Source organism: Cladophialophora carrionii, assembly GCF_000365165.1.
Source record: "Cladophialophora carrionii CBS 160.54 unplaced genomic scaffold supercont1.5, whole genome shotgun sequence".
NCBI classification, from domain to species: Eukaryota; Fungi; Ascomycota; class Eurotiomycetes; order Chaetothyriales; family Herpotrichiellaceae; genus Cladophialophora; species Cladophialophora carrionii.
Window position 1 is genome coordinate 2,898,139 of NW_008481830.1, and position 26,293 is coordinate 2,924,431.

A 26,293-nucleotide genomic window follows, 5' to 3' on the forward strand; every position below is an offset into this window, starting at 1 on the left:
ATTTCATTGCAACAAAGATCGGTGTTCGCGTGGGCATTCAAGGTGCAACAATGTTCTCAAGGGAATCTGAACACAATAGACCAAAGAGTAATTTTCGTCCCACTGCGGGCACATGTTTATCTCGGATCCATAGCGGGGTGACATTTGAAAATCAGGCACCCAGATACTCCGTCATTTGAAAGTAACCGGACCCCACCTCGACGCCAATTCATTCACTGTTGATTCGGATCACACAACACACATCACACACAACACTTCATCTTCATCTTTTCTCTCGCCCGGTACCTACCTAACCGCGCCTTCGACCGACCTACGAAATCCCCCTATACACCGGACCCAAGCCCAGCAACAAGTCAGGCCTTTTGCTCCGACCCGGTTGCCCGCACCCCCCTCGCTTGACTCTTGTATCTGTTTACTCTTCCGACACAACCTGCAACCGCCGCCCTCGTCACAGGCCGGACAGACCTCTCATCAGAACACCTCTCTCAACCATGTCTTGGCAAGGTGAGCCACTACCCACCCGTCAGCCACAAAGAGAGGCGGAGTCAACAGACTAACATGATTACCATCTCCCAGCATACGTTGACACCAGGTACGGCCATCCCGAACATGACAAACCGCCCTAGCCTCGCCCACTATACTAACCAACTGGCCCTCCAGCCTCGTCGGCACCGGCCACGTCGACCGAGCGGCCATCTTCAACGCCGAAGGTACCTCCGTGTGGGCCACGTCGCCGAACTTCCAAGTCACGCCCGCGGAACTGCAAGAGATTGTCGGCGCGTACAAGGACACCAGCTCGCCGAAAAAGGTCCAGTCCACAGGCCTCCACATCGCAGGCCAGAAGTACATTGTGATCAAGGCCGACGACACGAGTCTATACGGCAAGAAGGTAGGCAAGGGCCGCCGCGCGGCGCATTGCGGGGGACAACGAGCGAAGTAAAACAAAGGGGCGAAAGCTAATGAACTGTTGGCGATTGACAGGGCCGAGAAGGCGTCGTGATCGTCAAGACGAAACAAGCCCTCCTGATCACACACTACCCGGAGACCGTCCAGCCCGGCACGGCAGCCAACACCGTCGAGAAACTAGGCGCCTACCTCGTCGGAGTGGGATACTAGGCTGCACCGACGCACGGGGAAGCATAGATGGAGAAGTGCAAGGCAAGAACATGCAGCGAAGTCGAAGTGAAGTCTCGGCCAGACAACCTCAGACAAGTCAGCCGAGGGAGAGTGAGTCACAAAGCTACAGAATTCAGCCAGATGACTTGACATGGTGGGAGGGGATGGAGGGAGGGAGGGAGGGAGTGACGCGAAGTTGGACTGGAAAATCCAAGTGACATGAACATCAATCAGCGAGCAATTCTTGACGACACGACCAGCATACCACCGGAGTATTGAATCTTTGCTGTTTACCCTCCGTCCCTCTTCTGTTGCGCGGAAATTGCGGCATTTTGCGATTCTCTTTCTCCCCCGGCCCGGCTACAGTAAATAAGGTATGGCATCAATTGAGTAGATTCTTTCTACAGTCAGCCACCCCAGTGTCCATGGCTTTCACTTCCAGGCTAACTACCTACCCTACGGCAATCGAATAGATTTTCTACTTTCTATCTACTTCCTCCTTCCTACACACCCTCTACACTTAGTCAGCCAACCAGCCAGCCAGAGTGTCTCGCTTTTCTCTGTCCGCTTCATCTGATGTACTTGGTAGACTTCTTTCTCGCAGGCCGTCTCGTATGGGCATGCGTTTAGATTGACTGGAGGGTTCATTCTCGTTCAGTGTACTCTGTTGTATCGTGTCATCTGGACGTCCTCGCATGTGATTTGACATGACATAATATGACATGATATGTGCATCTGTAGGGGAGTGTCTCGTCTATTGCATTCGTTCTATACATATCTTCCTTGCTGTCTGTCTGTCAGTCTATCTGTCTGTCCTCGGGACTTTTTATAATTACTGTAACTGGTCTATGTCGAGATAATCGGCCATGGACCAGGATGAATGGTGAATGGCTAATACAGTTGTACACTATTTCACACACACAAACAGACAGACAGAGAGAGAGAGAGAGAGAGGGAGAGAGAGAGAGAGAGATACGCACGTGCACAGCTCGAATAGGACTGCATTGTACTGCACCGGATAGACCAGGACGGACTCGATTGTTGCGGATGCTCATCTACTCGTACGAGGTGGTGGAGCCACACGATCACGCTCATGCTCATGCTCACGTTCAAGCACGACATCGAAGCTCTCCTCTGCCGTTCCCAATCGCCTGTCTGTCTCTCTGCCTGCCTACTCGATAAGCCCCGGACGTCAGGCCTGGTGAAATACCAAAATACTCCTCATCCCGAGAGCAAAAGCTTAATCAATACCCCGGTTTCCCTAAACGCCAATCGTAGACCCATGCCGTGCCAAGAAAGAAAGGTAGGAAAGGTAGGATGTCGGGTTGAGGAGGCATCGAGCATGGTCGACCCTTAGATTGTCAAGAGACAGTCATCCACCAAGCCCTCAGTCTACTCCAGTAGAATTCCCACGTTATGGGACCACTAGGAAGGACAGGTACCCAGCAGTCGATCCCAGACAGTGCGGCCTGAATATTGGTGTGTGAGTGTGGGTGTGTGTATGGCTGTATGGGTGTACGGTGTGAGTGTGAATAGCTCTTAGGGCTGCAAGCCATTCGGTGGAGTCGTGCCAATCTGAGAGTCTTGACATCCACGTTGGCCGCACACTGCGTTTGCACTCACTCGCCGCTGGCTGTCGTCGCTTCTTCTCCTGCCACTCGCTCCTCTGCCGAATGCGGGCCTAACAGCATTTGCCGCCCCCTACGCCCTGGTTCGGCGTGACACTGACACCCGGGCCACCTGCCTGGCCCCCGACTCCAGCACCGCCGCTCTCCTTGGAACTATCAATCAACCGCTTCTTGATGTCGCTCGCTAATGAATAAAAGGCCTTCTCGATGTTGATGTTCGACTTCGCCGAGACCTCGAGGAACGGAATACCCAACTCGTCGGCGAGCGCTTGGCCCTGTTCCGTCGAAACGGCGCGCTTCTCCTCCCAGTCGCATTTGTTGCCGATGAGGATCTTGTTGACCCCTTCCGAGGCGTGCTGTTCGACGTTGGAGAACCATGTCCTTATGTCTGTCACAGACCCGCGGGTTAGATAATTGTGCGGATGGGGACTATCAGCGGAGGCGTACTGTTAAAGCTCTTCTCATCGGTCACGTCATACACCAGTAGAATCCCCATGGCGCCTCTGTAGTATGCGGTTGTGATAGTGCGAAAGCGTTCCTGGCCGGCCGTATCCCATATTTGCAACTTGACTCTCTTGCCGTCAAGGTCGATCGTGCGGATCTTGAAGTCTATGCCGATGGTGGTGATGAAGCTGGGCGTGAAGCTGTCTTCGGAGAAGCGCAGCAGGCAGCAGGACTTGCCGACGCCCGAGTCGCCGATCAAGAGGAGTTTTATCTAGAAGCAGAGAGAGTGAGGGTTAGACAACATCGGTCTGCACACGCGGTCGAAGGTGCAACGCAACATACGAGAAAGTCGTAATTCCGTTGACCTGCCATGGCGACAGTCTGTGAGCCGGAAGAAGAGGATGGAAGAGTACGGGTCGTGGTTCACTCAGCAAAGAACGGTCGCTGGTCCCTAACGGTGGCGGGCTACGGTAGGAAGTGGTCCGCTGCAGTGAAGCGCCTAATGCTTGGTGGCCGGTGGTGAGGTGGTGAGGTGGATGAGGACCAGCAGGCACCCAGCACGAGCGACAACGTTAAACTGGGCGAGGATGTTGGTTCCTTGAGCTCAAGGCTGCAGTAGAGACTAGAGAGGGTGATGAAGGGTGTAAGGATGCGACAGATGATGTCGCTCGGATTCGGGATTTGGGATCTAGGATCTGGGATGTTGCACGTTGGATCAGGCGCCGGCGCAGTCGCAGGCAATCTCAACGCCCGGAGTGAAGCCGAGAATGATGCCATTGTCGCGCTTGACACTCTTGTCTTCTTAACGGGGCCACGTGCTGGGCTCAACATGGCAACTAAATAGGCGTCAGTCCTGGGGGCTGGCCCGAGGAAAGCGAGTGGCTTCAGGCCCTCGTCCACCGCATCTAATCATCCTCTTTTCCTCTGTAATATACTCCGTACTGCACACGATTTTCCCTCTAATGGATTCATCGTCCTCAATCATACGTGAGGCTGTCAGGACTACGACGCATGGGTGCCGCATCCCGCCTGGTACGGGGGAGCCTCACCTCAACCACTTCGCATATACCCATTCTACTCTTCTCAAGGCCTGGATCTGCCTATTCACCCCTTGCTTGACATCCAGCAGATCATCCAGGTCCTCGAGGAAATCCCGCATAACGTTCTTCGGCAGGACTTGTGAAGCGCGTTGGCGTAGCAGGTGGACTTCGCACAGAAGTAACCCGTGATGCTCTTCGGAAATAATGCCCTCCTCGTGGTCCAGCTCCGTCGAGGTCAAGGTACGATCAATGTTTCTGTTCGACCACTGTCAGTAGGGGATCATGGATCTTAGGGAGGTTACCGAACCTTATGAGCCGAACCGCCTCGCCCTTCCGTTGTCCCTGTCGTAGACCACGGCGGCCGCCAAACGTGCTCGCGAACCATTGAAACAGGGCGTAGGAGATCAACACACCAGGCGCAATGCCAACAAACCCAAACAGTAACTCTTGACTCTTGAGTATCGAGTCAATCCCACCAATTGCGACCTCTACATCCACTTTCGTCTTCTGCACCTGGATCAGCAATGTCCGGATCAAATCGCCCATGATTGCATTCTTGATCGGGCTTTGCATCTCTCGTTCATATGCTTTCAGCACAGGCGTCAGATCTCCTTCCTTCACTTTCGCTCTGATCTCGGCGACCTGTGCCTCGGTGAAATTCTTGCCGTCTTCAGGATGCTGGACCGCAAAGTCGACGACCATCCGTTCCAGGCTGTCGCGGTCGGCACGCAGGCTGTCCCGGCTCTGGATGGCAATCTCACTCTGCTCGTCATGCCGGATCGTGCCGATGAGCTTCTTGACGGGCTCAACCACCCAGTTCGTCCAGAAGTCGATGGTCGTCTGCCCCAGTTCACGGAACCATTGGAGTATTTCTGCACGGCGGTTGATGAATATTCGAAGCAGCGTGCTCCCGGACAGTACGAGCACCACACCGGGTATCCAATATCGAATAAGTCGTGAGGGTTTTCCGTACCTGGAGCTCAGCTTGTTCGCTTCTTGTTCCTGTTTGGGGAGCCGCTGGTCCAACACCTTAATCAGCAGCCCGGCCACCTCGGTTGAAGAGGCTGTTTGCGGGTCAATGGACGTATAGTCCTCCTCGTCCTCATGCGTAGCCCTTGTGGAAATATCGAGCAAGTACGCCGTCCGCGCAATGGTCGTTTGCCAGTCATCATCCCCGGGCTCTAGCATCTGAACTAATGCACCCCGTTTGCGGTCTTCCGGCGGCCCGCCAAAGACCAGACACTCCCTAACCAGTCTGCCAATCGTGGCGGCGTTGGACTTCCTGAGGTGGCGGATATGGTCCAGGTTCCTCCTGACCTCGACGCGGGCGATGGAAAAGGGTGAGAGAATCTTCGTTTGGGCCTGCGCGAGGGATCGTTCCTGGACACTGTTCTGGACAAGCGCGTAGAATTCTCGCCAGCTGTCTGTGACGGTCCTGGTTGCATCCCGGGCAGACGTCTGAAGCACTTGACCTTGTCTGAATTTATGACGTGCGTCCGCGTAGACTTCTTTCGCCTGTTGCCAGAACCTGAGAGGAGAGGTCTGGATGGTATAGAGGGCAATATTCGCGTACGATGACAGTAGGTCGTCCCAGTACCATATTGACTCGCTGAGTGGGATTGTCCGGTCCAGAAGCGAACTCAGGATCAGGCCATAGACCTGGGCGGTCGCCTTGCCAGCCGCGATCCATTCCAGGTTGGCGATGGCAGGCGACGCGGTCTCGGCACTGACATGCTCTCCATCTCTTTGGGCAAGTTGACCTAGCAGACTGCGCAGTCGAGTGCGGCGGATGAGGGGTCTGGAGCTGGAAGTCGTGGATAATGCGCGGACAACGGCCTTGAGTTGCGATGTCCGAGGGTCCTCGCTGGAGGTTGCAGCGGCGGTAGACACCCTCTCCTCGGCCTCTCTCAGCTGAAACTTGTCCAACGCAGCATCCACCCTGCGTAGGTCGCTATGCAGAAAGCGAGTTAGACAGGCCGAGCTCCTGGATCTTGAGGGACTTACTCGTCAATGAAGGACATGGTGTGGCTATGACGATCTGTCAAGGTACCCCGGTCGTTGAAGGGGAGCTAGGTTCAGGAAGCGAGAACAGGCGTCATGTAGACATGATGCAGAGCAGGGTATGCCGGGACTTCATCGAACGTGCATAAGTTGTCTCCGATACAGCTCGTTCAGCTCGTTCAACTTGAGCAATGCACGAGAAACCCTGCTTGTCCGGTTATCACGTTCGTGAAAGGTAGATTCGAATGACGTCACGTCAACATGCTGCCGTCTTGGTGGCTTGCGGCGCAAGGCTCGCACACAGCCTTGCGATGGTTCTGGGACCATTTTTGGACTGGATAGTTCGTGAGTTCAGTAGGACTGTGGATTACAGGACAGCCGCAGTGACATTCTCTCCCGTCGGAACTATCCTACTTGCCCTTGTTGGCAGTATTGGTAAACCCACGAACCAGGAAATAAAGAAGCTTGATAACCGAGAAGGAATATGTTCATCAAGCAATATCATAACAGGAAGATCTCGGCCACAAGATATCGACCTCCCACCTGTCCTCTTGACAGGTTCCCAACGAACCCACCGCATGACGCGATGCGACCACACTGATCCCCCAATTCCACTATTGGTCATTTCTTCGCGATGAAGTCTCGGGCGACCAATCCTCTTTGTCTGTTCCAGCCGATGCCCGCCTGTAGGAAGTGGCGCGGCTGAGTCTTGTCCAGAAGGCTTCCGCCGTACATTTTGCCGCGTCCGATTTGCGGCCAAGAAGCGTCATGGCCTGTATGCATGCCTCCGCTTGGCTATACAGATTCTCGTAGCTGTTTGTCGTGTGTACCCACACGTGGTTCGTATCGGCCGAATTATGCCAGGCTGACAACCAGTCGATGAATATCTTACATGCGCTGCCCATGGCGCGAACAAGTATATCCGTCCATGGTTCCGTTAAAATAGCGCTGCTATTTGTCGCAAAGTGGAATTCGGCGTTATCGGGGACCGAAGGTATATGTTCAGAAAGTGAGGCCTGTGCGATCTTGGCGATAGCGACCGCATTGCTTTGTCTCAGCTCCCTGAGAAGCTCGCAACTCGCCCGCAGGTTTCGTTGAGGTTCCAGCGTCTTTCCCTCCTTGTCGACTTGCAAAATCGTCTCGGCAAGCAACAAGCACCCGTAATGCCAGTGCCCATCGAGGATGACATACCATGATTTGACGTGTGGAGGGAGGATGTTGTGCTGGTCGACACAATCGATCATGAACTGTCCGTACAGGTTGTTCCAATGCGAATAAACATCAAGCGCCTCTTTGATGCACCTCTCGAGCTGATGTGGTGAAGACCTCCGATATGCCAGCGTCTGGAGGGCGGCAACCTTGCGGAACATCAACACTTTCACCGGAATGGCTTCTTGAAGCACTGAGGCTGCCTCGTCGAAGCTACACGGCCATCGGAGCGGCGGGCATCCGTCCGGGACACATGTGAATTTCAACAGATAATTGCCCCACAGGCTGCCAGAGTCGTCCGGCCGATCTTTTTCGAGTTGCTGGTAATGGATCTCCTCGCCTTCCGGACCGTCGCCTGCAGCATCAACACTCTCCTGAATCATGGCGCAGTCTTCATCTGAGATGACCAATGGCCGCTTGCTGATGGCTGACGACGTCGTGTCACACATGACACCAAGCCAAAACAAGAGGTTAAACGTCTGATGGTCCTTGACCGCAAGAGGACCCATAGAGCCATGCCCATGAGCACCTTTGTTCTTCGATCGTAGTCGACGGTACCGTTCGATCTTGCGCCTCCATGCAAAAAGGTTTCGCACCGCCGTCTCGAGATAGATGGGTGGAGAGGCCAATGCCTCGGGTTCGCTCGCATAAAACGGGTTCCATTCTTTGTCTACGATGGTTTCCATGGCAGGATCGGCGCGGGGTTCGGTACTGTCGTCCGTAGAAGGGGTTTCGAAACCGTTGCGACTATCCGTCGCACTGTCTGTCGGCGAGGTCTGCGTCTCCGGGGTCGTCTTCGTTTTCACGTCAATGGGCCTTTGCGTCAGCGCGAAGATCATGTATGCTAATATGACTTTGAACGAGTCGATTTCAGCACTGGCTTGGATCGCGGTGCGAGCATCGTGCCAGAGCATCTTCTGGATGTGTCTTTCATTGTTGGTCCATTCGGACTGGGAGAATAGACCCTGTGACTGAGATTGGCAAGCCCGCATCTGAGACATTCCTTCCCTGCTCCTCCAAAACGCGTTGTGAGAGCTGTGGGACCACTGGCTGGCAAAGGCCATGATGGCCGCGTTCAGTGCGTTGGTGGCGGTCCGATTCTCTATGACCGACAATTCCCGTTCTCTCAAGCGAGCAAAGGCGGCGTCCAGACGGGAGACTCGCGACAAGATCCTATTATCGCCCAGACGGACTGCAGCTTCTTCCGCCGTTGATGCCGGGCTGGCGTTGGGGCTGAGGCCTCTGAGCTCGATCTCGTAAGGACAATTCCGCTCCGTCACCCAACATGACAGAGAGTTCTCGAAGCTGTCATGATATATTTGAAGCAGTCCAGTTGCTATCATCTTCTTCATCGCGGTATCGATGAAATGGACTTGACGATTCGAGAGCACTGTCGAGTTCTGCCGCTTAAAACTTGGCGACACTGCAGCAGTGTTCGGCTGTCTGCGTGGACGCGAATTTGCGGAGGTTTGAGGTGTGACCAGAGTATCATAGTATTCGGCGGGCACGCTTCCACCTTTGACCCGTTTCGAGCAGTAGGCGGGCGTGGCACCATCGTCGCCGCTTGGTTCGGAGCTGATAGAAGTCAAGCTGGGCGAAGGCTCGACTTTTGAGACGGTGTTGATGGAGTCGATGGAATTTGACCCTGAAGAGGTAGATGTTGTGTCATGACGACCCAGGTTGGGCGGACTCCATCGAATGTGGTTCGTGGTCTCATCAGGTAAACGAGGCGGCCGGAAGGCCACATCTGGGATCGACTGAATGGAAGTGACCACGCCGCCGTCGGCCGACGCCGTTGCAATAGAAGGCGCGACTTGATGGGCGTTAGAATCTATTGAATAGCGCGCTTCGGGAGAGGTAGAGGGGTAGTTGACGGTCTGCTCCGGACTTGCGTATATCGGCGTAATATGGTACTTGGGCAGTCCATTCGGTGGTGCGTCGTGAACCGTGTGAAATGAATGGGTGGCGGGCAACAGCTGTGGCAGCGCCGATGGATCTGATTTTGAATAGTCGCCCTGATACGAGGAAGTCTGGTGGTTCGAGTCTGGTGCTGCATCGGCGACGAGGTTCGGCAGGCCCGTCGATTCCAGTTTCCGCTTGACGCCCTTTGGCAGGCCTTGCAAAGAGAGCTTGCTGAGCCAGACAAAGGTGCATCGCTTGCTGGTTCTGGCACAGTTTGAGCACGCCTCGCACGTCGCAGCAGATGCGTCCGGTTGCTCGTCTTCGCGAAATGGAAAGTTGGCCACTCTCAACGTGCCAGCGTCGCATGCTCGTCTGCTCTTTCGACACTGATCACATGCTTGATACTGGCGGCGGGAGGTCTTGGAGTACCCAGCGGCCGTGGGCTCGGTAAGAGCCGCGCGCTGAGGAAGAACGGCAGCCATGGTGGTGAAAATCCAGAGTCTATCCTCGAGAGGGACAGCGAAGGATGAAGTGGACGTGAGGTCGTCGCATCCTCCAGAAGCGGAGTTGCACAGATCGAGACCAAGGCCAGACTGGGCCAACTCCACCAACAGCCTCTTCCACACCTACAGGATGCGCACTGTTGCAAAGAAGGGATGCGTTGTGCGACTCGGGGAAGGGCAAACGACGAATGGCAGGTCACGATGCTCCCCAGACTGCCACGAACTCTGATTAACGGGAAAATGGGTCCTCCGCCGGTCTCAGAACTGGCAGTGTCTCGACGATGATGGCTGCTTCTGTGCAACGGCATCCCGGGCCGCAGGGGGGGAAGAGGAGGTCGACAAAGCCGGACGGAATTTGGTGGTTGGGTTCTAAGGCATGAAAGCGGGGGGTGCATCGCCATTCTCGCGCCTCGAATGCTACGCCGACCCGTAACTGTGCCCAAAGAGTGCCCCCCCTGGCCGCCCGGAGAAGGCCTGGGTAGTGCCTCGAGGAGCCCTGGCCGCCACATCGATAAGTCACAGGCTACCGCGTAATGCGCCTTAGTTAGGCGGCTAAGCCTCCCTAGGCTGCCTTTGGCGTGCCGAGAAGAGCACGGCATCTCACGAGGAAAGGCCCACCAACCAATACGCGCAGCTCGCCTTCTGGCCTCTGCCGCGGATCTGCACAGGATATCCATCTCGGATGCTGACCCATCCAGACATCCACGACACACCTTCAGCTTTCGTCCCGGATGCTGGCGAGGCCTGCACGGTGGACCGACCAGCATTGCAACCCATCGAACAAAGAAATAATGACGTTGGAACATCTAACTTTCTGATAGTCTGTCGATGGTGCTGCTCGAAGCCAGCCACAGACCGAAACTTCAGGGAGCTGCCGAGCTGTGGGGGAGGGTCTCGCCTGCAGAAGCCCTAAGCCCGTAGCAGATGGGTGGCTTTAGGTGCCTTGTTCCGGGCTCATCAAGGCTCCATCCTGGCCTGTGGACGGTCAGCCGGTGGAGCGCCGATTCCAAAAGTGGCGGCGAGCAGCACGCATGCAAGAGTGGAAAACTTTGCCAGGCAATTCACCCACTTGCATAGTACGGTTTCAGAAGGTTCCCTGCTTCCATCATTCAATCTCGGACCCCTCAAGCGACACGACGAGGCACCACTGGCTGGAGCTAGGCTGTCAACAAGTCAATGTGAGGCTGCCAGAGGCCGCCTTGCAGACTGCATCGTGCTGGCACCCATCCTGTCATAAACAGGTACATATCTCTGATCCAGGGGAAATTTACCCCAGAAAGGGCGAAGAAGCACCTCACCTGGTCAGATGTGCCGCTGGTCTTCGCATCTGCCTTGCGGAGGATGCGCCTTTGAGATTGGGACTGCTCTGCCAGCGTGATCCGCTCGCTGGGTTGCTCCACCTCCAAAACAATTGTCCTGACTCTGGTGTCCTAATCTGCAAGTTAAGCGTCATGCAGCTTGCCCATTTGATACATTTCCTCGTGCTTGACCGGTCTGACTAATACTGAGGAAGCAGCCAACATCCGTCCAAATTTGGACGGCAATCCCTCCCTTCTCTGACTAGCAATTGACATAAGGATCACATCAGACTTGGACGACCCAGGACATACGCGACATCATGGTGTTGACAGGTCCGATAATATCCAGAGTCGAGTCTGTTTTTGACCATAACTGTTCAATAGCGACAATCGAGGTCCGAAGGTTAGCCTTGTCAGGTCACGTTCCTCGCGCAAGACTTCCCCGAGCCTACCATGCATACCAGGTACATGATTGTCGGAGACCATGCCTACCTAGTAGCCTGTGGTTCATGTCTATCATCCTGCTTCTGTACGGAGTACTCATCGGTCCTATTTACCAGCCTTGTTTTACCTACTTGGTCGTGAGGTACGTTATATGGAGCCGGACTAAATGCTTGTCCCCTCCGTGCGGACATGGGTGCGAGTGGCTGTGCCAGCTCCTGGTCCGTATATACAGCGGTCTTATCATCCGGGGTTGGGCGATGGGCCGCCTAGGTTCATCCTTCTCTGGACCTGTTGCCGTTCCTGTAGATCTTGCGCGTCCATCAACGGACATGGGTGGAGGGGAACGTTCAGCCACGATGAGCTGGTTGACAAGGATGCACGGTCGGTTCTGTCTCAGCTCTGCTGATTCTGCATAAGACCTTGAGAGATACAAGTAATCCGTAGACCCTCCACTTGTTTTGGGTATATCGCGTAATACCTGGTCAGTCCTGAGTCACCACCTAGAAACTATCTTTGCTGAAGTAATGCAGCGAAATCATTGCGTCCTTGATATGGGCATAATGGAGTTGGTCTTCCTCCGTCGACCAACAAGTCACATACTGTCTGGTCGATGCCGAGGAGCGAATTCGCTGAGAAGATACTCCGTATATCTGAGAGCGTGCCGTGGCCGGATCGTTGCCTTTCGCCTTTGCGAAGCTCCTCCATCAGGCGTAATATGAGTAGATCAATGGTACCTAATCATCAGCTCGTTGGATACAGAAGACGCTTTCATAGAGCCTGGAGAGCGCGGCTAACATACTACTGTGGTTCAATTGTTGAGGAACGATTCCATGATGATGGTACTCCTATCGTTCCGCCCAGGAACTCGGATCGGATCAATGTCAATCCCGACGCCGCGCTGCTTTCAATCTCAATCACTTTTCTGTGAGCGTGCTTGATGGGCGAAAAGTAGCGAAGAATAACACCAGCAAGACCGTCGTGCTTCTTTCCCCATGCGCACTCATCTTTTATGCTGGAATCTATGGCGAGGACTTCGAGCTGACCTTTAGTCGGATACCACTAAGCATCTCTTCTACCTCGCGAGAAACCCTCACTTCTCCGCCAGAATGTACAATCCACCTTACCAAGCACCAGGACAATATGGCGCACCAGGAGACTATGGCGGCTTCCCGGGAGCACCGCCAGGAATGGGGCCACCTCCTGGTATGGCAGCTCCAGGCATGGGCGCTCCGCCCGGCATACAACAGCAAGAGGCGCATCAACCAGGGAGGCCCGGCTTTCCACCCAGCTTCCAACCGCCGCCCAATATGCCGAACATCAACTTCTCCGCCCCAGTCATACGACTAGGCACGTCAGGTCCATCGAAATCCGACGATCGTGGCGGACGCGAGGAACGCGAAAGAGGCGGTAGAAGGCCAGGACTGGGTGGCGGAGAACGGTCGGATTTTCGAGGTGAAAGAGACCGAGTCACACAGATACAGCCACAGACTAAGGAAGAAATCATCAAGACCATCTTCGTGGGCGGCATCACCGAGGGTGCGGGGGGCGATGAAGGCATCGAGAGAATCCTGAATGCTGCAGGAAGTCTACGGAGGTGGATCCGCGCCACGGACGCTGATGGCAAGCCTTGCAAGTTTGGTTTCGCAGAGTACGAAGACCCCGAAAGCCTCAGTACTGCCATAGAAGTACTAAGGGATGTTGAGGTTCCAGTCAAACGGCAGGCTCTAGGTGAAGCGAAGATAGAAGAGGAGCCCCACGTCGAAATGTCGAAACTGCTGGTACGCCAAAATGATGTGCAATAGAGAGAGGGATGTTTACTGACACGGCCACAGATCGTCGCAGACGACAATTCATTGACCTATATCCAACAGTGGGAGGAATCGCGGGGGGGAAAGGATACCGACGCGGCACAGATGCGGCTTGATCACGCTCGAGAGGCACTACACGCGGTTCTAAATGACCTCCGCAATCCTTCGGTACCGGCACAGAAGGATGACTTGTCCAACATTGACCGTGAAGGCGATATCAACATGGTGGATGGAACCAAAGTCGACGCTAATGGCGAGGTGGTTACCATTCCAATTGCGATCGACGACGAGTTGTCCGACATACCAGCAGAGATGCGCGAGACTGTGGCAAAGGAGATTGCGGCATTTCGCGACCGTAGCAATCGCCGTGATCTGGAGCGGCTGAAGAGAGAAGAGGAGATGGAGCAGCAGGAACGCAGCCGCATGTTGAATGGCGATCGCCACAATCGTCTGGCCTCACCCCCGCCCTCAGCCCCTGCTGGACCAGCCGGCACGAATGGAATTCCCTCTGGCCCGAGAGGAGCCCCAGCCGGTCCCAAAGGCTTCGGGGTTCAGATTCCCCGGGATTATCAAAAGGGCGTAACATTCGTGAATGGGACAGCAGTCAGCGGCGCCTCTGCGTTCGAAGACGAGGACACCGATGCGAGCGACGAAGAACTCGAGCGACGACGTAAGGCGAAGAAAGACGCGGAGCTCGAAAAGCAATTTCTAGATCAAGAACGCCGATGGCTCAACCGGGAAAGATCAAGAACAGCAGCTGTGGAGCGAGAGAAAACTCGCGACAAGGACGAAGCATCCCGCAGCAATGAAGAAAAGGCGGCGATGCGAAAGCGGCTGCACGATTGGAACGACGATCTCGAGGCAGCCCGTAAAGTCGAAGAGTACTACGCCGATCGAAGCAACTGGATCCGCAATCGTGCGAGCTTCCGCCAACACGAAATCGCTAATGACGACGCCGACCGTGCGGCAGAGCAACGCGAGCGAGCCCGTGAACTCCATCAGCAGCAAAAGGCTGGTGCGATGGCCGATGACTTCTTCTCCAGGCAGGAGGCGGAGATGTTCAGCCGCGAGCAAGAACGCGAGGAGGATGAATCTCGAGAACAACGCCGCGAGCCTGCCCGCTTCAAGCTATCTTTGGGAGCAGCTGCGGCGCAGAAGGCTGCAGCACAGAATGCATCCCAGGCGACCAAGCGCACCGTTGCGGAAGTGGAAGGCTTGCTTGAGGACGAGGAAGAAGAGTCCAAGTCTGGCGCTCGGAGGACACTGATACCGATTCAATACGATGCGTCCACGAGTGCAGGCATGTCCGAAGAAGAACGTGCCCAAGCCGCTCGACAGCTCGCCGCTGATATCCCGAACGACAAAGCAGGGCTGTGGGCTTGGGACGTCAAGTGGGAGTTTGTGGACGAGAGTGTGATTGAAGAACGATTGAAGCCATTCGTCGAGAAGAAGATCGTCGAGTATCTGGGTGTTCAGGAGCAGATGCTAGTGGACGTGGTTGTCAATGCCCTGACCACGAGAGGCAAGCCGCAAGATCTAGTGGGACAGCTGGAAGGGGTAAGTACACATGTCCTTGTGCGGTGTATGCATTCAGTGCGAAACATGGCTAACGGACCATACAATAGGCTCTGGACGAAGAAGCCGAAGTGCTTGTTCGCAAGCTGTGGCGCATGCTCATTTTCTTCTCCGAGTCTGAGAAGCGAGGCCTGGCAGCTTGAAATCTGACGCGCAACAATGCCTAGTTCTTCAGGACGTTGACCAAATGCTGGAAGTCCTCGCCGCGACCAAATCTACAAATCAGCTACTCTGGGCCCAGCAAGGGAGCTCCATGCAGAACCCGAGCCATGCAATGCCACTTTGCCGTCAGTGACAATTCAGTCCTGCCGCGAGAAGGTCAGAGGCAATTCCAGCTGCCACAGGTCCAACGCCTCGGACGGTGACCAGTCGAGCAGATCGATTTTGAGCAGACGAGTGTCTAATACGGTTATGTACAAAATGCAGGGTGGAAGGAGCTTGCCCAGCGGACGGATTCAATATTGCCGGTCGCCATGCTAATAGGCAGTGTTTAAGTTGAAACGGTTCACGCATCTGGCTGTCTTGCCTTGTATCTATCGCCTTTGCCGCAGCCATATGGTCGAGCAGCTTGCGATCCAGCGACGCCTGTGTCACATTCCGAGATCGTGAGGCCCGTTCTTTCAAATGCATCCACTCTTCTAAGCATTGTTTTCGAAGCTGATACATGCTCTAGCACTCTTACCTTCACTCTGTCATGTCACCCTCTCTGGTGCGACCACGCCACGATGTGCCTGGACAGGTGAGTTACCAGGACGTTTGTGGTGCGCAACAGTATTTGCAAGTCTGTTGTCCAAAGGCTGGCCTCCGGGATTCCATATGTCCCGACTTGTACTGATTTACTTCATCCCTGAAGCGCAAGCAATCCCCTGCTACCCCCATTCGCAGCTACATGACTCCCATTGATCCAACGGCCTTCCTCACTAGCGAGGAATCCAACCACGAAAGCAATATCCTCAGGCACCCCGATCCGCTTCTCAGCGGTATAATCGTCAATGGCGTGTTGCTCCGCAGCCGGGCCAACAAGCTCGATGACCTTCTTCATCGCATCAGTGAGTGTTCCTCCGACGCTGACCGAGTTGAATGTCGCCCCAGTCCTGATCCCGTACGTCAGCGCAAGGGACCTCGTGATGCTGTCCACCGCAGCCTTGGAGGCGCCATAAACCATCATAGGGTCGGTATTGGGTGTTTTGGAGGTGATGCTGGAAATGTTGATGACTCGACCGCCGTGTGGAGGAAGATGGGGCAATGCTGCCTGGACGATACTGATCAGGCCAAAGACATTGCCTTGCATGGCTTTCGAGAACGCGGTGAGAGTGATGCCCTCAAAAGGCTCCATCAGACTGAAATCGACAACAACAGCATTGTTCACGATAATATCGAGCGTCTTGGTCTCCAGGCCGGCGAGCACCTTCGGGATCAGGTTAGGGCCGATTTCGGTGTCGAGGAGGTCCGCGTGTACTGCCACGGTCTTTTGCACGCCTAGCTCCCGACAGGTGGCAAGGACTTGCTCGGCGGCTTCGGGGCTGTTGGCGTATGTCACCGCAATGCCTGTGATGCCCTTTTTCGCAAACTGGACGGCGATGGCGGCACCAATGCCTCGGCTACCACCAGTGACTAGGGCTGTCTTGCCCGCAAGAGAGGATGGATCTGAAGAGGTCATATTACGAATGGGCGTGATCGACTCTGCTTCTGAAATCTGTTTGTGGACTCTGCTTTCTGGACTCTCTTCCTTGAGGATGTGGTTATTATATACCCACTTCCCTAGGGACCTTGAGATTGTTCTCCTTCACCATCTTTCGTCTGCCAACACTACTCGCGGAGACGATGCTTTGAAATCAACCAACAAATTTGTCCGCCTGGTCATCCAAACATGGTCTTGTATCAACTCGCTTGTATAGCCTCAGGCTTGGCTGCGAAGCTGACGCCGAGACCATGCAAGGCTGTGGACTATCATGCCGCTGGCTGACAGCCCTGTCGATTCGCTTTCACCTCCAATTGGCTGGGCAGGTTCAGGCCATGGAGGGCCTAACACTCAGATAGACTGGGCACAGGTCATTGTTCTTGTCGCTCTTGTCGCCATGTCTTCCACCTTTACCAGACACATGTACAGCGTTAACTAGGTATCCATCAGAGACATGGAGGAACCGGCGCTACCGTCCAGATTCGAGCACAGAGAAGAAGACTGGTCAGGACTGTCGGACCCAAAGAAACGGAAACAGCTTCAGAACCGCATTTATCAGCGAGCACGCCGTACGTCGAGCTACCCGACGACCCATTTTCGCTACAGGTGTTGACCCGGAAAGGAACGCGGAAGCTTCACGCGCAGCTGGCATCAATACTGCGCAGCCCGGGCGCAATTGTGAACGACGGGGCTCGCTCGAAGCAATCAGCAGTTCCAGGTATTTGGAGTGCCAGTCCGACTTACCCGCTCTGCCAGGGCAGTTCCCTGAGTGCTCTCGAATGGGACATTCTATTCTTCGGTATGAGCTGGAAGCCCACACCTTTCCACGTCCTAGATCGACCACGCTGACACCACGCATTCGACCGCAGCCAAAGATAAACTTTGGCCCAAACCATGCAACTCTTCACACCGGGGCCTTTCAACCCCCTGGGCCGTCTCTCAGGCGCCCGGCGACCTTTGGCCCAGGCGCATGCTCGAGGTGCCCGCGTCATCCTTGCCACCAGTCTGGATCTCGATTATCTGTCCGGTCGGGATTATACAACTATCCGACTCCGGCACGCCAACACCGCGATCAGACAAGTGCTCGTCGGCATCAACGCTTCTTCCACTAATGCAGTCGCCAGGAAATCGGGCAGCCTCATTTCCAGCGACGAAATCTTCTTCGCAGTCATGTCCCTGGCCAAGCAAAGTGACAACACCTGCAGCACGCCAGTCCAAGGTACGTTCGGTCTGTTTGGCCCGCCTTTCCCTCTGGGCTGCAATTCCTCAATCTCTGGGGCCAACATCAAAACGATCACATGCACTGCAGGGCCATGCAGCAGATCGTCCGATCAAGGAGCGGACTGGCCGACGCGGGGAACGAGGCGCCAGGCTTCGCCGAGGCGCTGTATCAGTTTGACATCCTGGAAAGTGCAAAGACCTTGAGTCGTCCGTGGATGGACATGCCGTCGAGCAGATGGCGTCTTCTGAGCAAGGAGACCACTTCGTTAAGAAACGGCGTAGAGAAAGACGTACGGGACAGGTTCATTCGGGCACTCCTGCGAACCTCCGACTACACGCCCCTCTTGGTCATCCTCTCCGACATACGTGTTTATTGTATCTGTGTTAAAACACTGCACGGTCAAATGGAGCCGGGATCAACAGCACATGAACCCTCCCCGCCCTTGTCACGAGATTTGTCGGTCCTCCGAGATACCATTGAGCATCGTCTGTTGGCTTACACGTTCGTTGACGACTCGGTCGACGAACAACTCTGCCAGACGACGGCTTTGATTTTCACGCATTTTGTTATCTACCCCTTGCCCAACCGAGAGCCGTTGGAGATTCTACTTGATCGGCTGATGGCGTCGCTACGTATGTTGGATGTGGATGCGCAACACACTGATATGGATGTAGGGCGTCCGCTTCTGGTCTGGGTTTCCACAATCGGCGCCATGGCCTGTCCAGCAGCAGCAGACCGGACGAGGACACGATTCTTCTCGAAGAGATTGACAGCATATGCGGCCGCCGAGGGCATCTCTTCATGGTCCCAGCTGAGACGTCTCCTAGAGGGCTTCCTGTGGCTTGACCGAGCCTGTGAGGAGGGTGGAAGTCGCCGGATGGACCCGTCTGTCGAGTCCTGTGACAGACTTGGGAAGAGGGTTGAGCTCACCTCTTGGGTAATGACATTTTGTGGACTCCGGAGTATACATGGGAGATATATCTACCCTGGCGAAAGCTTGCTTCCATAGCGGGCCCCTGACCAACGACAAACACCACAGTCGACAATGGGTTACATAAATGATGGTGACGACCTCGACGCCAAGCTACGTGACCCTGGATGTTATCACCGAAAACCACTCACACAGGAGGCAGTGAACGAACGGAACAACGAAAAGCCCTGTTGATAGGTACAGTCACCAGAGCCGACCACCTGCGGTAGTCGACATGAACAGCTGCTTCTCGATGCACAGGCAGGCTCCAGCGTCCAGCGTCTGTTGGTACTAATAGCTCGCGAGTAGTGACAATGCCAGGGTGACGACACCCAAGTCGATAATGACTGGGCCTGCATAACCAGTCATTCTGACACGATACTGAGGCTAAAGCTAAAATTTAGTTGTTGTTCCGCCCGTGGACAATAATGTCATGTATCCCTATCCTGTTAGCCGCAGCATGCCGTGACATCGACACATCCTTGGTGGTCTTGGAGGCGCATCCTAAAGATCGACGGCAGCGGTGGAAATGGACGGACTACATTAGCATGTTAACATCTTAGCGCGGGGAAATACCCGGAACACTAAGCAGCTAGACTGGATATCAGCCCAATCACGATGCCCATGGCGCAGTGCTGCTCTAGCGGTGTCCCCCCGTTGACGTCGAGAGCCAGGCCCGTCTAATACTGTACATGGTACTCAGTCAGCACCAACGGCGTCCGATCCTCAAAGCAATAATCAATTACTCGACCCTGAGGACGCAACATCGCACGGCGAGGGCTACATCATCTGGCCCACTCCCCGATCAAGATATTCCCGTGGCTCTTACCTTCTGAGAACTCGGAGCAGCAGCAACGACATAACCCGGTTTGACTCGCCCGGTGTCGGCGCTTACGCTGATCATCCGAATCAGTAACTTTATGATCGGAATCGGAAAACTCTGCCCTGCACGGACTTGACACTTACTGTGTATATGAGGCTGCTGCGAGCGGACGTCCCTGGCCAAAGCAGCGGCGGTTGAGATTCAGGGCTGAAACGCTGGCGGGTTTCGTTTCGTTGCGTCAAAATAATATCTTTCTTGTGACGACTGCTTCTGTGATACTCTCATACCTTCCAGTCCAGTAAGTCAAAGGGTCAGCAGGTCTACGACTGCGGACATGGCGGCCCAACCCACCGCCTCGACGCCAACACCACCGTTCGAGTCGAACGAACAGTGGGATGAATTGAGCCGTGATGTCAAGGCACAGTTGCTCCAGGAGATGGGTGGTGAAAGCTGGTACTTGATCATTGTGAGTCTGCCAGCAACCACATTCAGCGCTTCCCCCGTAGAACGCTTCTGTACTGTCACCGTCTGAGAGGACGATGCGTGGACGGTAGAAAGAGCGGGCAGCGAAGGTGGCCCGATGAGGCTACGCAGAGGAACTGGTGCCGGCCTTCTATTGCATTCGCACAGGTCTGATCATGCCGGGACTATGTCGTGCATTCTTCCCTTCGGACCGCCCTACACCGCGCGACGAGACAAACCCTCCCTGACATTCTCACATCATCCTAGGCGACGGTCCTGACCGTCTCAGACCGACCGCACCTCGTCGCCGGGTTCTGGAGCTACCTCACGACCCACGACGCCTCGTTTTCCACACCAGAGGCACAAGCCCGCCTGTCCGACCGATTTCGGGACCTGCTCCTCAAGCAGTTGCCATTGATCGGCGCGCCCCAAATGCTCAGCGCCTTAATCCCGCTCGCGAACGTGCAGACGGACGGCAGAGGCGTGGAAGAAAGGGGCGAGCTGGACCAGGAGCAATGGTAGGTACAGTAGGCTGCAAGCCGTTTCACGAACACGATGCTTTATTATGTTGTATCCTCGATGATGTACCCCTCTTCCAGTTCATACGATCCTTCATTATGTTGTATCCTGGCGCTTTTTCCCTTGTTAACTTGCACGCTTCCGCGCTTCCGCGCTTCCGTCCTAATCCGCCCGTCCAGGTCCAACACGACGCTCCCCACCTTGCACGCGCGGGGCATCGAAACCATCACATCCGTGTACGGCAATCTATGGCAAAACATCTTCAAGTCCTTCGGCCCTCATCGGCCCCAAGTCGGCCTCCACGAGCTCACCATCGTGTACGGCCTCTACCTCGCCGACTTTACGCATTTGACCCCGCTGGAGACCGAACTGGTGGCCTTTACGAGCATCATCTGTCAGGGACTCAGAGGACCGGCACTCTGGCACGTCCGCGGATTGGGCAGGCTGCTCGGCGCGAGGGGAGCCAACGATGAGACCGACAAGATGAGACGGATCAAGGATGTGGTGAGGGGGGTCAAGGTCGCGGTGTCGACCGTCGTGGAGTTCTGCGGGCAGGACATGGTGAAGCGGAGTGGGTTGGACGCGGCGAATGGCAGGCTCGGATGGCCGAATGTCGGGGATGTGGTGAGAGAGCTTGGAGGCTGGGGTGATGATGAGTAGTGGGGTGTGCGTGTACAGCAAGTGAGCAATCGAGCAAGCGAGCAAGCTACGATATGCTATGCTTCTGGCTCAAGAACCGTTTGATCGTTCGAGGGCCGCGGGAAAATGTGGGACTGTAGGACAGGGAGGGTACTGCAGATGCAAAAGCCACACATTGGATGAGATACAGTAAATGATGGAGATGAGATACAGTATACAACGGAGACGAGATACAGCATACACAGCACTTGTGACCCTGCCAAGGGCCAATTGACGATATCGCCCGAGTCTTCTCTGCTGCTCTCAAAGTCCTCCTTTTTCCAGACTTGGTCCAGACCGGCCTGTAACGAGGACAGGACAAGGACAGGACTGGGGGGGCAATATAACGGTATGTCGTTGTAAGTCTCGACTCTCGACTCTCGACTCTGGCTGGCCCTTCATGTATATATATATGTGTGTGTGTGTGTGTGTGTGTGTGTATAAGGGTTGTAACAAGACCTGTCTCCAGAACAGGGTCATGACTTATATAGATCGACCCCCACGAGGCATACGATCGTCGGGCGATGGCTGAGGTCGCACGTCTCCTCACAATCGTAATTATGAGCTTGTTTGTTTTTGTTCTGTCTGTCTGATCCGCGAGCCTAGATATACTTAGTACCCAGTTGCTTGAACCAGTCGTTCAGCCAGCCCGGTGTTATCCTCGTCTGGCTCCCGATTGCTTCATTATTCAACCCTTTTAATCCCGGTTGTATCCTCGACGGCGCAGGGCTCCAGGTCTAGATTCTAGATTCGCGCCAACTTGCAAAGAATGGCGACGTCCGAGCATCATAGACGGGCTGGTCCAGTTCGTCCAATTCGCCATGCCTGCTAGATCACTCGCACTCGCACGCATCAAGTGACCGTGCACTCGACCTTGAGAGTCTCCACCTCGCGAATCTCGTTCGCGAGAGACGAGATCGAAAAGTTCAGAGGGGAAACAAGACGCAAGATGTAAATGCAAGATGTAAATGCAAAATGTAAATGTAAATGTAAATGTAAATAAATGCAAGACGCAAGACGCAAGACGCAAGACGCAAGACGTAGATGCAAGATGCCACCCCCGGGATCAATGGATCATGTCGTTGCTTTTCTGCCTAGTAGTTCATGCTGTGTAACCTCGTGTACAGGTCGTCCGTTCCCATTTCCGCAGGGATTGCCATTCCAAGGGCCCTTGTATTTAAGCGGGCCGTACGTTCAAAGGTCCATAGGACATGTACAGTAGTATCATATGTGCGGGCTGCTATTCAGACCTGAGTAGAGGGAGGGCGGGATACGTCTCGGTGTTGCCGGAGGCAGGACTTGGTTCAGCCATGTGAAAATGGTAAAGCACGTCTCCTGCAAGTCTCTCTCAACGTGTCCAAGCTTAGGTTGCGAGGGTGCGTGCGGTAGATTGATTCGAAATACAGAGACCAGGATCATTGGACCCTGAGCTGTGCGTGGAGATGCACACGGTGAATAACATTTGATGAGAGGATATCTGGTCTGGCCGCCGTCCTGGCATATATATATTGGGAGGCAAATGTCCTCAAACCATACAGTCTCGTCCAAGGAGCAATGCTGAGGAGTTGCATGTTCCATCTTGATTTGACAAGCCGCAGTACTGCACTGATTCCCATCCAACATCAAGATCCAAGATCTCCTCCCACTCTCGCCTCTTCTTGCTTTCGCATCGCCTATGGGAGATCCGAGAGGCCCAGTCCCTGCTGCACCTAATCAAGGGTATTTGAGCCGCCCACAACAATCGTGGCAGATTCATAACAAGCCAACAGCCATAATGGACGTGGCGAAGAGATTCATCGTCCCCGCAGCACTCGAAGGCATGTGTCCGATCGTAGCCCGAGACAAGGCGACAACGTCAAGTTAATAACGTATAGCAAGCATGATGGCCAAAAGATATGAGTTGTGGGCTGATTGGGACAAAGGTATATCCAGCGTCTGATCAGAGGAAACTTCCCCCTGCGCTCGGGAAGGTAGCGGTGAATATTATGAAAGAATAGGTGTATGGACAGATATCAGCTGACAGCAAGGCCACTTCTCGGATCGGCCTGGAAAACGATGGGGTGGTGGCAGCCGCAACAACGGCAATTGAGGTTCAGCAGTCTCGAAAACGGTCAAATTGGGGGCTCCGGAGGCGAACTGTGGGAATTCCTAGCTGGGAGGTGTTCCATCGAGGCTCGCATGCGGACGCAGTTACATGCTCTCGACAATTGAGATAGCCTAGCTTGCGATTTTGGGTTTTCTTTCAGCCGGACTTGCATAGAAGTGTGAAAGACGTTGTCGACATCGTCCTGTAACGTGTAACTCTTCCGTAGTTGAGAGTCCAAGCTGTGGCGCATACATGGGCTGGGCTGATATCCCGCTCCAGAACTTTGCACGGGCTTGGACCAGAATAAAGACTGCGGACTCTGCACCTCAGTCAACGGCGGACATGTCAATCTCGCCTTGGGATGGCGCTCTCACGAAGTAATTCCTTCATACAGGGTGCATCTTCTTGAGCTCTTTCCAGCCACCTCTCGTGTGCCCCCACAATTAGTCATAAGGTCTGATAGGAAAGTTGGCTTCCCCTTTTCGCAACATTCGTTGTTTTCGTGCCCCGGCAAATCTGAGATGTTGGTCCATATGAGCAGTAATCGACCCACCAACTACAAGCTTGGAGCTTCCCATCTTCAGAGAGAGAGTCAACTGACGAAGTTTGGCCACTATGTGCCACCAGGGTAAAACAAAGAGTGCAAATGGTATACGCCAAGATGATCCCGTCCAAGGTGGTTTAGGCCCGTGACAGCATCAACTCGTGAATCTTGATTGCAGGGACCTAGTACTGGAGTTTCAGAGCAGATCCAAGAACTTGCAGTGGCGTGCTCAACGCATTGACGCTTGCGACTTTAGTCTCGGTTCTGAATGTGGCGTGATCCTGATAGCCCTCCAGCTCTGGTTTCCCGTTCTCTATTTGTAACCGGCTGGAGCTCTCGGAGGCTAACCACAACTTGGCGACAGCAGTGGCCCACGGCTGGCAGCTGCGGAGAAACCGGCAAAGAGGTCGAGGACCTCTGCGCCAATGGCGACGCTGAGGAGGAAATCCACAACAACCCCAGTGGAGGCTGTAAAGAGGCCCGCTCTCTTGGAGCCAGACGTAGGGTGTACGCGCACATCGTGGTATTCATCGTTTCCGGCATTCTGCTAAGGAAAAAGCAGCTTCGCCCAAGAAGAGGGTGGAGTAGTTCTCGTCGGGCCGTGACGAAACGCCAACGGCTCAAGAAATTTTCTTGGTCTGCGGTGGTATGCTTCGACCACGTTGAGACAATCGCGGGCCAGCGGAAGGCGGTCTGGGGACCAAAGAACGAGCTGAGCCCGCTGCTCGTCCAAGAACTCCTCGGAAAGAGGGGGTGAAAAGAACCAAGGTTCAGGACAGAAGTCGGAGTCGACTGGGCTGAGCCGTCATTCGGAAGGAACCTGATGTGTGAGCGTGGAAGGGAGGGTGCGGCTTGCGTCGACCTGGAGTTGAGCAAGGAAAGTAGCCCTTTCAATCAACCTGTAACCTGAACGCGCAAGGCTCCATCGCTTGGGCCAAGGTCGCCCTGTAATTTTGTCGTTCACTGACTCGGCGAGGATTGTCGCGTAGCTGGTGGCAAGCCGCGCCCTGTAAATCGAGGAGTTCCTCAATTTCGTCGAAGATTTTTGTTCCGTTGGCCATCACGATCCGAATATCTTGCTCAAAAGCCCTCCAGTTCCCGTTTGGCCTGGGAATGGATCGCCCTTCTTCATCTCCTCATCGATCCACTTTGCCATGACCCCTTCGTTGCTTAACATCCTCGTATCGACTATCCGTTCCGTGACTCTTTCTGCTCTTCTGCCGCCGAATCCGATCAACGTTGGCATACTGGTGACTGCGTACTGCACGCCCAGGTCGAGCATCTTGCCATTGCTCATGTCGGGTGAGTCGAGCTCGAGTTCTGCAAACGCGAGGTGCGAGTACTTATCTTCCGGGGAGGGAGGACGTGTTTCGATGAGCGAGGTGAGTAAGGGGGTTATCGTGCGGCAAGGTGTGCATGCTGAGGTGGTAAAGAGCGTCAACAGCAGCGTATTGTTGGCAGATATGAGACGGAGAGCATCGTAAAATTGGGGCGGTGTGCGGAACGGGGTGAAGATGCGGTTCTTCTGTAAGAGACAGGGAGACGTGCTGAACGGTTGCACGAATGGTGTGTGTCTTGATGGATAGCTTGATCGAGCAGCAGCTTGAATGTCTCGACCAACAGACGCAATCACGTACTCGGTGGATAGAGGCCGCGGTAGTCTCATGATGCTGCTGTTCCTTGTGATGACTGCAAAAGAAATTGAACCCAAATACACGACAAGCTAGTTCTCGCAGCTGCGCTCTTTCAACACGAGTCTGAGCTTGCAAGGAGAAGCAGGTGAGGACGAGGTAACAAATCGGTGACAAACGGAGTGCAAGTTCAAGTGACGTCATAGCATAAATACCCCGTGTCTATTGGTTGCAGTTGATGCGGGAGGCGCTCGTTCCAACGCGTTTCAGCCTCGTGGACGCAGCGATATGAGTTCAGCCTCGTGAATCGAGCCTCCTCCCAGGAAGGAGCGTCTCTCACTGACATTGTCTGCCCTGGGTTGAGTTCCAGAATCGGCCCATGCAGACAACGGGGAAATTTCTAATACATCCTCTACTTTTGCATGGGAACACGCAGTCACCAACGGAGTCTACCAACTCATCATAAAGTCTTGCCCAGGCACTCGGGCCTACCCTCTGAACGGGACCACCGCTGCTAAATCAAAAAGGGGTATCATGACCCTCAGGCCGATCAAAATCACACATCCTGTCAACATCAACGCCTTGGAAATGCCACCCACAAGTTCAACCATGCGCTTGCCGTCGCTCATGACAATAATGCGTCTAATCATCGGCTCGTGGAAGAAAGGTATGCACAAGAATAGGGCAACCGCCAATATGCTCGTAAAAG

General features: G+C 54.5%; 9 protein-coding genes across 9 annotated transcripts; 4 read left to right on the forward strand and 5 right to left on the reverse strand.

The window, feature by feature from the left end:
- Positions 1 to 491: 491 nt before the first annotated feature.
- On the forward strand, positions 492 to 1,116 carry G647_06870 (uncharacterized protein; the record flags this gene model as incomplete). The annotated part of the gene is made up of 3 exons (XM_008731189.1): positions 492 to 504; positions 627 to 889; positions 982 to 1,116. 3 exons carry the CDS (start codon positions 492 to 494, stop codon positions 1,114 to 1,116), a joined length of 411 nt encoding a protein of 136 aa, XP_008729411.1.
- Positions 1,117 to 2,797: 1,681 nt separating this feature from the next.
- G647_06871 (GTP-binding protein ypt2) lies at positions 2,798 to 3,560 on the reverse strand (the record flags this gene model as incomplete). Its single annotated transcript, XM_008731190.1, has 3 exons — positions 2,798 to 3,132; positions 3,192 to 3,459; positions 3,531 to 3,560. The coding sequence occupies 3 exons, from the start codon at positions 3,558 to 3,560 to the stop codon at positions 2,798 to 2,800; spliced, it is 633 nt and encodes a 210-aa protein (XP_008729412.1).
- Positions 3,561 to 4,233: 673 nt separating this feature from the next.
- On the reverse strand, positions 4,234 to 6,249 carry G647_06872 (uncharacterized protein; the record flags this gene model as incomplete). The annotated part of the gene is made up of 3 exons (XM_008731191.1): positions 4,234 to 4,483; positions 4,536 to 6,179; positions 6,233 to 6,249. The coding sequence occupies 3 exons, from the start codon at positions 6,247 to 6,249 to the stop codon at positions 4,234 to 4,236; spliced, it is 1,911 nt and encodes a 636-aa protein (XP_008729413.1).
- A 594-nt stretch (positions 6,250 to 6,843) lies between these two features.
- G647_06873 (uncharacterized protein) lies at positions 6,844 to 9,822 on the reverse strand (the record flags this gene model as incomplete). The annotated part of the gene is made up of 1 exon (XM_008731192.1): positions 6,844 to 9,822. The coding sequence occupies one exon, from the start codon at positions 9,820 to 9,822 to the stop codon at positions 6,844 to 6,846; it is 2,979 nt and encodes a 992-aa protein (XP_008729414.1).
- A 2,869-nt stretch (positions 9,823 to 12,691) lies between these two features.
- Positions 12,692 to 15,111, forward strand: G647_06874 (uncharacterized protein; the record flags this gene model as incomplete). The annotated part of the gene is made up of 3 exons (XM_008731193.1): positions 12,692 to 13,363; positions 13,418 to 14,950; positions 15,019 to 15,111. The coding sequence occupies 3 exons, from the start codon at positions 12,692 to 12,694 to the stop codon at positions 15,109 to 15,111; spliced, it is 2,298 nt and encodes a 765-aa protein (XP_008729415.1).
- Positions 15,112 to 15,809: 698 nt separating this feature from the next.
- Positions 15,810 to 16,628, reverse strand: G647_06875 (uncharacterized protein; the record flags this gene model as incomplete). Its single annotated transcript, XM_008731194.1, has 1 exon — positions 15,810 to 16,628. One exon carries the CDS (start codon positions 16,626 to 16,628, stop codon positions 15,810 to 15,812), a length of 819 nt encoding a protein of 272 aa, XP_008729416.1.
- Positions 16,629 to 17,543: 915 nt separating this feature from the next.
- G647_06876 (uncharacterized protein) lies at positions 17,544 to 19,757 on the forward strand (the record flags this gene model as incomplete). The annotated part of the gene is made up of 4 exons (XM_008731195.1): positions 17,544 to 17,872; positions 17,959 to 18,503; positions 18,546 to 18,725; positions 19,516 to 19,757. 4 exons carry the CDS (start codon positions 17,544 to 17,546, stop codon positions 19,755 to 19,757), a joined length of 1,296 nt encoding a protein of 431 aa, XP_008729417.1.
- A 241-nt stretch (positions 19,758 to 19,998) lies between these two features.
- On the forward strand, positions 19,999 to 21,305 carry G647_06877 (uncharacterized protein; the record flags this gene model as incomplete). Its single annotated transcript, XM_008731196.1, has 3 exons — positions 19,999 to 20,130; positions 20,394 to 20,644; positions 20,825 to 21,305. The coding sequence occupies 3 exons, from the start codon at positions 19,999 to 20,001 to the stop codon at positions 21,303 to 21,305; spliced, it is 864 nt and encodes a 287-aa protein (XP_008729418.1).
- Positions 21,306 to 25,013: 3,708 nt separating this feature from the next.
- On the reverse strand, positions 25,014 to 25,619 carry G647_06878 (uncharacterized protein; the record flags this gene model as incomplete). The annotated part of the gene is made up of 1 exon (XM_008731197.1): positions 25,014 to 25,619. The coding sequence occupies one exon, from the start codon at positions 25,617 to 25,619 to the stop codon at positions 25,014 to 25,016; it is 606 nt and encodes a 201-aa protein (XP_008729419.1).
- Between the last annotated feature and the right edge of the window lie 674 nt (positions 25,620 to 26,293).